This window comes from Carassius carassius, chromosome 14 (assembly GCF_963082965.1).
Source record: "Carassius carassius chromosome 14, fCarCar2.1, whole genome shotgun sequence".
In the NCBI taxonomy this organism is placed as follows: domain Eukaryota; kingdom Metazoa; phylum Chordata; class Actinopteri; order Cypriniformes; family Cyprinidae; genus Carassius; species Carassius carassius.
The window spans coordinates 19,622,001-19,633,316 of NC_081768.1; the positions used below are offsets into that span (position 1 = coordinate 19,622,001).

Below are 11,316 nucleotides of genomic sequence, written 5' to 3' on the forward strand. Positions count from 1 at the left end.
AAGGAGCAAAGTACATCACAAAGTTTATTGGTAAGAGCAAAGCAGAAAATCTAGTGATAGTTGAGTCATGCACGATTGCATTTGATGTCCTGGCGAGGTAAAGCTCCCAGTCTGTTCTGTTACTGTAGTAATCATCTCCGTGCTCTGAGCTGTCATCTGGTCGACGCTGGGCCGAGGCGTACCATCCTCCGGCTCCCAGCGCCACCACAGCCCCGGCCGCCGCTGCCCCTGCCACCCTCACAGCGGGAGAGCCTCTGTTGCGGGACGTCCGGCCTCCTCGGGCGCTGCCCCTCGCTGAACCCCTGGCTCCTCCCCTGCCACCTTTGGATATCACCTGATCACACAGGAATGCTGAGAGCAAGAGAAATATCCAGCAGGTGGCAACAGCCCTGTTCATTCTGAATCACCCTGAAAGCATGGAGATGTTTCAGAAGAAAATAAACCCTCAGAATATACTGTATGTAAAAGCTCTGCTGAACTTCTTTGTATCTACTTATTTTACCCAATATTACAGTGGCTCCTAATTGTAATTGGAGACTTTAAGGAATTTTAAGTCACACTTAGAAATGGACGAACGGCACTCCAGTATCAGTGGTTTTCATCTGGAGTTCTGAGACCCACTAGGGGGCCTCAAAATGACTACAAATGATTTAAAATGGGCCAAAAATAAGACATTTTAATTCATCCCTTCAAAAACATTTTATTTTTTTAAACAACCATTGTTCTCGCTGCATAGATTTTTTTTTTAAACCTTATCCAATAATCGAAAATAAAAATAGCAAAATAAGTCATGGGGCATTTGAATGTTTTGGAACTGTATTAGATAAATTATTTAAAACTCCCAAAAGTATTTGGAGACTTTGTTGTTTGTCATACTTGTGGAACTTGTACACCTCTAAACTTGAGGGGAATGTTGCAGTGTAACGAATGCTTCTTATTTGTGACCCTGGACCACTAAACCTTAAGTGTCAATTTTTCAAAATTGAGATTTATACATCATCTGAAAGCTGAATAAATAAGCTTCCAAGTGACATATGGTTAGGACAGTAAGGATAGAACAATATTTGCCTAAATTACTACTATTTGAAAATCTATGGTTGCAAAAAAAAAAAAAAAGTATTATTGAGAAAATCGCCTTTAAAGTTGAAATGAAGTTCTTCGCAAAGCATATTACTAATCAAAAATTAAGTTTTGATATATTTACAGTAGGAAATTAAAAAATATATAAAATGCTAATCACACACACAAAAATAATAATAATAATAAAAATTATTAACTGGCTATTACCAGATTTGATTACACAATGTATCACATTTATTTTATACTTTATTTAAAATTTACTTTCTAATTTGTGTTAATAGTTATTTGTTTTACATGCCATTTTAATGTAGTCATTCATTCATATCGAATTATTTGTCGTGTTTTACCATTTAGTATTTTGTGTGGGTAACCTCGTTTTTATATTTCAATGTCAGAGCATTTATTATGGTAAAATAATAAATTAAATAATAGGCCTACATTATTGATTATATATATATACATTAACGAATCGACATTTGACACAAGTTAGACTACTTAAGTGTCAAAGCACTGCAAAGTATAGGGTAAGTGTTTAACAAAGATTGTTGTTGTTTTTTTGTTTTTTTGTTATGTGTGATCAGATTCTGTGGGTCTCCATGTGCATAGATATAATACTAAAAGACACCAGAGAAAAACATACTGATGATGACTGATAAGCTCATATTTTTAATAAATAGACTGAACTGGTTTAGTTTTAATCATGCTTTCAAATGTCCTATTTACTGTCGTGTGTTTAATGAAGCGATGAAAGGGTAAATCAGGCTATTCTCCAACTAGGTCACTAGAAATACAGCCATTTACGACTCACAATATCTACTAGAGAACTCAGAAGACTATATTTCCTTAATCTTGTGTTATTTTGACTAGGCTATACAAGAGACTTACACATTTACAAGATTTACACAGCGTTTGCCTGTTCATACATTCAAAATGGTCACGATATCAATAATTCATTTTTTTTTTTCTTTTTTTTTTTCAGAACACGTAGATTCAACACATTATTGTCATTTGCAGCCTCTAGGAGAATAAAATGACTGTATTCACGCGACGTCGACTGACGTTCGCACAAACAAATTTCTGTGGCGTTTCTGTGGAGTCTCGCGACTGTGTCCATGAAGTCCTGTATATTAGTGGGTTTATGGATGCTACTGCAACAACCCGTCATTATGCATTTTCAAATTCATATAGCCATATCGAAGTAGCTACTTACCTCCGATTGTGCCCGTGTCCACAGAATATCCCACGATATCTCACTATCATGTGTGAGATCAAATAAAATGCATGCGTTATGTAAGGCAGCACTGCTCGTAGTGTGTGCTGCTGCTGGAGATGAATTAAAACATGGCAGGTGTAGTCATCAGGTTTGCTGCTGTAGTAATAAAGTAGCCTATCTGCAACGTTAAGAACATCAGCTAATTGCATTTAGATGAATAGTATGTTGTTTAAAGGCTTTTCAAAAAGATGAGCTATAAGATTTTAAAATAAAGCCTAATTCATAAATGCTTGAAGACACACAATATGGAAATCCAGTCTATGCACGTGAGCAAATTTAACTGTGGCAATGAATTGAATATTTATTAATGTATGGATATGTATGTCTTGGAATTTTCTCAGTCGGGAGTCATGTCCATAACACCAAATCCATCTTTTAATCTTGTTTTGTAAATGTTCATGTGATCCTGCATGCTTTAAAAGTGAAGTCATTTTTCCTGTAAATTAATGTATTGCTGATCATGAACATGGGTGATGAGAGCACAAACATATAGAGTAATGGATGGTACAGTTGTTCTTTTTGCATAGCTATCTAGAATCACAAACATTGTCCAAACTGTGGTACTAAGGAAAGCCATGTTGTAGTTCATATAAAGCAATACAGATACCGTTCATTCTCGTGATGTGGTCACAAAAACATCAAAACACAAATAGTGTTGTCAATTAAGTGCCATATTGCTTTTATTTGTTACAGATTACAAAGATGATAACAATCCTTGGATGAGACATTTCATTTGCTTTAACAAATAACTGAACAAACCACATTCTACTTCCAAGTGTCAAAATGTGTTACTCTGAATACAGTGTAATCCATCTTCCCAATAACAAGCTGTCACGCTGTAGTAAATCCAGAGCTAATTTTCTCATTAAATGTGAAATTGATTGGAAATTATGTTATTTAAAAATATATGTATATTTTTGTAAATGTAATGACAAATGACTAAAATAATTAGCTCACCTGCTACATCTAATATCTCACTATTTGCATTTTATTAATATTATTCAAAATTAATATACACTACTAAAAAGTTGGGGTCAAGATTTGGGGTCATATATGTATGCTTTTATTTAGTCAGGATGTCAAAAGTAACAGTAAAGACATTTAATATTACAAAATATTCTATTCATTTCTATTCATGAAAGAAGCCTGACAAAACAGTACAACCATTTTTCTAAACATAGATATTTATAAGAAATATTTATTGAGCACCAAATCACATATTGAAATAAGTTCGGAAAGCGCCAACCTTTTGAAAGGTAGTGTGTTGTAAATAGTTTTACTTTTAAAAGCATTTACACATGATTTGATACCCTCTGTTTTACTATCGTGCTTTGACCAGCAGATAGCGCCACAGTTACTGTATTCTCTTACATCCATCACAGTGCTTATTTAAACAAGAAACGTTTTTCATTTCCACATAGAATAATGCAAGGCAGGAACTTAGTCGTAATCATTATGCTTTGCCGATGGGAAAACAAAAACCAAAGAGCAGTTAACTATTATAAAATATCACACAGTCTTTCTCTATAATATAAAAAAATGTTTTTAAATCTGCTGAGCAAAACACCACAGCATTTAAGTGAGGTGTTAAAAATTAAAGGAAGACATGGTTTTTCTGTAATGTATTACCCAGTTCTGATATACAGTGACTAAAAGAAAATACTGGTGCTAAAAAATTCCCTATTCTTTTTATATTTACTTCACTGTCTAATTTTTACCCAAGAGTATTTAAAGGGGTCATAGGATGCCCATTTTCCACAAGCTGACTGATTCTTTAGGGTCTTAATGAAAAGTCTGTAACAGAGTTTGGTTAAAATTTCTCAAAGATAGTGTAAAACAACAGTTTTTTTTTACATCAAAAACAGCTCTTTTCACAGCAGCAGTTTTGTAGCATTTTTCTTTAAATGCAAATTTGCTCTGCTGACCCCACCCCTCTCTTCTGAGTTGCTCTCTGAGGGACTGTTTAGTTTAGTTTAGTTGCTCATTCATTGTGAAACTTGCTGACTAGCACATTATTAGGAAAGGTGTTTTGCAAAGATTCATTAAAAAACCTTACACTCATTTCTTCTTTAGATAAAGCTGGATAATGAATGATTCACACCAACATAGATTAAGGCAGATCTGGGGACGTTCCCTTCAGAAACAAACAAAATCCACTGTGTCTTCAGCAGGCTCAGATGTCAAGTGTAAGTGACGACTGCTATGTTCATTATTACATCCAACAACAGAACACCTCAGGGTCTTAGGAGTCATTCTTGTCTACATCTGCTCCAACGGCGAAACAATGGAGGACTGATGCCAGCTCACTCTGGGCGGGTCTGAGGTAAGATACCAGTCCAGTCTGTGCTGAAACGCCACTGTCAATCAAACTATCGTGGGAGGGGCTTGTTTTTGTGACGTCAAAAAAACAGGCATCTAAGATCTGCTCGATTTGAGAAAGGGGAAATGATTTAAGCAAAAAACAAACAAAAAAAACACTGGGTGGATCTTTATCATTATACGGTGATTGTGCACACACTGCGAACTCACATTTTAGTTCAAACAACCTGTAAAAGTGCATGTAATATTTTATGACCCCTTTAAATTGTCTATTTGGTGTCCTTTAGTCCACTGCACCGGTGGTGCAGAAAACCCAACAACCCCTTTTTTCTCCTCTGGGTCGATCCTGAGCTGTGCTGGGATGTTGCCGTGTTCTGGTGCGAGAGTTTTGCTGCTATTCCCTTCGTTTCTTTGATCTGTATCTCTAGATGTTTCTGAATTGCAAGGCCGAGTTCCTCAGGATCGACCGAGGCTCCATACACCTCCCAGGTCATGCCCTCCGCATCCCATTTCACCTCTTTCACAGGAGATTTTTGACTCTTAGATGCCTCTTTGCCACTCACATTCATCTTCTCCTCAACCAGACACACTTCTGGGAACACGTGCTGAGGCTGTTCCTCAGAGTCCTGACCTACTTGCACTCCCACATGTCTCAGCTCTTTTTCTGTGGTCATGGTCCCCACTTCCCTCTTGGACGTTTCATCCATCTGCTGTTGGGCGCCAGCTGGACCCAACGGAGCAGGCCAAGAGCAGCCCGGATTGCAGCAGCAGAGGAGTTGCTTACCATCCAGTCCGGTCTCGCTGACAGAAGAGATGAGCCGGGGAAGAGCGAGCAGGTTGCCTGCTGATACTTGCCCCTTGTAGTTCTCCATTCCTATCAAGTGTGGAAGCAGCTGGGCCGGGGCAGGAATTGGTTGCGGGTGGCAGTATGCCGCAAAAGTGTCCTCGATGGCTCCATGGTGGAAGTGTGAGTTACAACAAACAGATTCTTTGAATTTGGGGCAGGTGGCTTCTGGAATGACTTCAAAGATCTGAATGAAGCCATGTTTGGCTGGTTGAGTTGGACTGCCCGACCTGCTACTTCCTGCTCTAGTGGACGTGGTCATAGTATTGTTCTGCTGAAGCGGCATGGCCTGTTTACACACTAAAGAAGGAAACGACTGCCCACAAACATCTTGGTTTCGTCCTTGGCAAAAAGACGCACCCGTTTCACAGTAGAGAGGAGAAGCTGCGGCCTCTTTAAAAATCTGCAAGCTGTCTGAGTGGCTTCTTTGTATTGATAAGAGACTGTGGTCTTGTAGGACCTTGGGAGGAGATAAGACATGTTCCCTGTGCACTGTCAGGGAACACCTACATGTGTGTTTATTCTGATGGCTCACTGACTGTAAACACACACCATCAGACACGTGGGTCTCAGAAATACACGGACAACTTGTATCGTGTTGATCAATCTGGCTGCTGTTGAGGTCTTTTGGGAAGTATATTGCTTCATTGGAGCTCTTCAGGGGTACATCTTCAGGCTTCACCCCTGCTGAACTGTACTCAGCTGTGATAACAGGGTCTGAGGGGATTGTGCCACAGTGTGACACAGTGTGCCCAGCCTCTGCCATTGGATATCTTCTGGATTTAAATAGAAAAAAGTGATGGTTACACTTTATTTTGATTTTCCACTTTAGAAATTCTCTTCACTATTAGTAAATTTTCTCTCATTAGATTATTAGTAGTTAGGTTAGTAGGGTAAGTAGAGGAAGTTGACAGAGTTATTATAGCCAGTTAGAATGTCTGTTGGAGGACGAAATGCAATGTTAGCAGATATTAAGCAGACAGTCTATTAAAACTCTATGACTGATAGTTGACTGTGAGTTTGTGGCAAAACTACCTGTTCGTCTTAACTATAGCAGGTGAGGGGCGGGGGCGGGTAGAAAGGTCTGGTAAACCATCTTAATCTACCAACAAGGGTCTCAATCCCACAGGAGTCGATCTCTCACCCTACAGTCCCTGTATGCATTCGTTACAGTGTGTTGTTGTTATTCTGAGAGACAACAACATAAACATTGTGAAAAACCTTTTGGTTCTTTTGGTACAGCTTTCTTAAATTGGGTCAAAGGCTGTTTTTCCACATTATTCCAGCCATTGCTTTGGTTTTAGATGATATATATTGTCAACAGAGAAAAAAAAAGAGCTCTACATCAAACATTAGAAATAATATTAATACATGTTTAATACTTAAATTAGAATTCTAAATGTGCATATTAAAATCTTTGTTTATAGTTAAAGTCTCATTCATGAATCATATAAAGTTCTATGTTACACATGAAAGGAATTTGCTAGTTAGACACAGTGGGATGAAACAGCCTCTCGTTATTAATTCATTAAAGGCCCAAGTGCATCTCTCTTCCATTAAATCCAAAAATACCTGTCAAGGTAAGAGCCCCTTACTGTGTATCTTAAACCCATCCACACACACACACACACACACACACACACACACAACAAAAATAATGGCAGACCATTTTTTCAAAAGAAATGCTTACCTTGTGTGCCAGTCACAGATGGATGAAGCTCTCTTTGATGTCCTCTCCCCGTCTTTACCCGTCCACTGTCTCTTAAGTGATCTCTGCGGTCATCCCAGTCTCCTAAGAGTGCAGCATCAGTCCAGGTCCTTATAAAGGCAGGATCCGTCGGCACAGATCTCTCCGTCACACGTGACCCATCCTGGCCCTTGTCCTCTCCTTCAGCATCCCCACTCCAGCAGTGTAAAAGATGGAGGGAGCTTCGGGATTATACTCGTTTTTCATCTGATTACAAACCAGCCTCAGTCACATCTTCAAATCCCCAGGCAGGAAGGGCGTGTGAGTGCGCGCGCGTGTGTGTGTGTGTGTGTGTGTATGTGTGTGTGTCTGAGAGGGAGAATGAAGAAGGAATGTGTTTGCCTGTGTTTGTGTGGGTGTTGTGGGGAAAGAATACATGTGTGATGTGGTGGAGGGCTGAAGGAAATTGGATACTGAGAGAAGGAGGAGATTATGGCGATGAGGCAGTGCAGCGGTGGTTAAGCTGCCGGCGTTGATGCCACTTCATGCATCTGACAGAAAATAAAGGGGAAGCACTTGAATGAATGTAAAGGAAATCAATGGATGGACAGCCCAATTACTCGCTTCCTCGAAAGGCCTTGAAATGCCCTCACTGTCTGTTGGAATCATGCAGACACACAAACACAGTGGAGATGTGTTTGTGTCTTTCACATCCTTCTTTATAAAGAAGTGCCACTCCCTCTTGAGGTCTCTCTGGCTTAACCATCATGTCCCCCTGTTGCTATGGAAACAACATTTCTCAATGGGTATGAGATGACTCTTCTTTTATTGTGATACCATGATATTATGTATCATCTCTTAATATGTACACACACTAGCATGGGATCACAACAGTGAAGTGTGAATGAACACTGATCCCTCTGAGAGTCATTTGTGGACAGACTGTTCTTTCAGTTGTTCATTCACCAGTTTATTACTTGTTTTCTGGGTGCTGTATTTAACAGAGGAAATATAATTTAGCACCCTATTTGAAATATCTGTCTGTCTGTCTGTCTGTCTATCTGTGCAGAGGGAGAGATTCCCTGAGACTCAACATCTGGACATGGGTGTGGCCATAAGCACACAGATTAAGTACAGAAATGGACCAAGAGATAGAACAAGCCACAAAGCAGCAGTCACCAATCATCAGTCTTGCATGAGGATCGATGCTTCCTTTTGTCAGAGTGTTAAAGATGAATGTGGCAACTATTGATGTGTCCAATTGTCAAAATGAAATTGGGCTTTGCTTGTGCTGCTGACACAATTTTGAAGGTTTATTGACAACTCACATTATAGAACATCATCACAATACCAAGCTGTGCTGCGGCAAAATGGGTGATCTGACCTTATTTACAGAGAGTTTCAAATTCTGCTCTGTAAGACGCAGAAAAAAAGCTGCAATATGCTCAGAGAGTGCATTCTGAGCTGCATTGTTGAGAAAACATGGCTGGCCCGGCAATGAAGGGCAAAAGATAGGAACAAGGTTAAGCAATGTAGCTGTGCCTAATAAACAAAGAAACTATTGAAAGCCATTCAGTGACTCTGAAAGTGACATTCAGTGTGAGAAAATTTACTTTTTTCAAGAGAAATAGTCCCAAAAATACTCAAAATAATAAACACGTTTACAAAATGGGTTACAATGTAATACAGATGTATTAAAAAGGGAGTTGATTATACACTTTTATCATTATTTTATATATAAATATATATTTTGTGCACAAGAATTCTATAGTCAAGCATGAGAAAACGCATTAAAACACACTTGACCCATAATTTGCACAATAAAATGTTCCATTGTTGATCTTTGTACTTAAGTACACCCACACCGGCTATATGTAAATGCACAGAAGGTGTGTAGCACTTTTAAGTATCAACATAATCAGAAACACCAAATCACATTTATACTGAATCGTATATTATACTGAATTTACACAATTATACTGAATTTATATTTGAAATCAGGCCCAGTGGTAAAACACAGATCAATATTATAAGGACTGTTGCTTAATATTCTCCTATTGATAATCATTTACATTGATCATGATAATTTGTACTGACCTGGCATAGCTGAGATAAGTGCTTTGGTGGTCCTGGGTGAGTTGTGCCTGTCTCAGATGTCCTTTAAAGGGACTCTGAACTTTCTCTTATTATAGTCCTTCAAGCATGAGTCATTGCTGTTCCAAAGGGCATTATTGTTTCCTGTCTCTTCCCCGGGGCATTTGTAACTGTTCACTGTTCACACACCTACCTGAACTCCAGTCACACCCACACCGGCATATTTACATTCTCACCTTTGGATGTTAAAGTGTCAATACACTGACCCTTAGATCAATCGAGTCAGTGCCAGTGCTCCCTACTGATCAAGTTTCATTGTAGACATTGCATTGTAGACGTGTGCTGCTGGTTTTGTGAAGTCAAACTAATTTAAATGTATTAGTTCACCATTTAAGCAAAGGATAATAGCTATACTGCTGTTAATTCAATCAGACTCTGAAACGGCAAAAAAAGTGGACAGTGTCACAGCTGCAGTTATCTAAAGACCAAAAGGATAGAAAACCAGCCCAGCTGCCTTCTTTCAATGAATATAAATCAGCATGTTCATATCTCACTTTTGAGGTTAAGAATCAATATTTGGTCTCCACTTGAATTACCTGGTAATTCCTGTTGAGCAGTACCTGGTACCAGCTCTGTAAAATCAAAACCCGTATCAGCTCTTTAAAACAGGAATATACTTATGCAATTGCAATGTCTATAAAAGGTTTATTACTGCATGATTGCAGTGTAACCTGTTAGGTTAGGTTTTAAAATTAACATTTTTCATAATTTATCAGAATGTAATATTTTAAAATGACACAAACCAACTAATAGATGCAGTCGCAGCATAATGTTGTGGCTAAAATGTAGCTCAAATATAAAAGAAAGAGCTGGATCTTATCAATAAACTGAGCCAAATGATATGGCTCACTAAAAAAGAGCTGGAATTCCCATCATCATGCGGATTTCTATTGCTATGACTGGATTTCACCTTTTGAAATTGAACTGAGCAACAATAAATGTGACCACATTGCTATAATTTACTCACCTTGTTTCAAATCGTATGAGTTTCTTTTTTTCTGTTGAGCACAAAAGAATATATATTGAAGAATGCTAGTAACCAAACAGTCGCTGGTAGCCATTGAGTTCCATAGTATTTTTTTCAAACTATGGTGAGTTTTTTTTATTGCTGTGATGTAGGAGGTGGAGGTCCACTCAGTGGACGATGGAGGGACACACTGATTAGGCTCAGCTGGGTGCTGTGGCTTGTGTAATGTGGACATATGATTGGATGGACTCTGGGCATGTGGCCTGTTGTAACAATCTCCTGCAGAGACTACCCATATGTTTCAATCATTACAGCTTCTGCAAAACATGCCCACTGTCTGTTTAATGCAAGCATGTACACAGAAAAACATTTGTCAAATGAGAGTAAAAAAAATGGCCATCGAACATTATGCAGTTTACATCAAAGCGCTTTAACAAAGGAAAAGATTAATTTAAAAAACTCTGTAACTGGGACTCTGTCTTCATTATACAAGTTAATTAAAATATTAGGCTACCATGAAGGGCAAATAATCAAATTGTAGATAGTAATTGGCATGAAATTAGACCGCAAAGTGATAATTACTGAACTTTTCCCATTAAATATTTCCCATCTTTTTCTTTATTAAGGTAATGAAGGTTTGCTCCCTAGGGCCAATGAAAAGAGCTGTGCTGCAAACAAGTGTTAATACACACTATTTTCAGTGACAAAGTCAAAGTAGTGTTTCTGTTGTCTCCATCTAGTGGTCATGTAGAAGAAGTCTGCTTAAATTACTGCTTCACTAGCAAGAAAGCAGCAAGAATGAAGAGTGATGGCAATTTTTGTTTTTTAAAAAGCCTACATCATCCATGTATAACTCACATTACATATAATGTTTTTGCATACAGTCATATAATTGTAGGAAGAAAATATTTTTCTTATCTAAAGTGTGTGTGTTTTACCACCATTCAACCCGCTTGGGGTTGGGAAGGGATTTTTAATGCTGTCTTATGCTC

The 11,316-nt window shown here is 38.4% G+C and overlaps 1 protein-coding gene across 1 annotated transcript; it reads right to left on the minus strand.

Moving 5' to 3' along the window:
- Nucleotides 1-4,873: 4,873 nt before the first annotated feature.
- Nucleotides 4,874-9,706, minus strand: si:dkey-191g9.7 (uncharacterized). Its single transcript, XM_059565542.1, has 3 exons — nucleotides 9,301-9,706; nucleotides 7,207-7,754; nucleotides 4,874-6,292 (listed from the first exon to the last, which is right to left on the minus strand). Exon 3 carries the CDS (start codon nucleotides 6,280-6,282, stop codon nucleotides 4,942-4,944), a length of 1,341 nt encoding a protein of 446 aa, XP_059421525.1. The 5' UTR covers nucleotides 6,283-6,292; nucleotides 7,207-7,754; nucleotides 9,301-9,706; the 3' UTR covers nucleotides 4,874-4,941.
- Nucleotides 9,707-11,316: the final 1,610 nt, after the last annotated feature.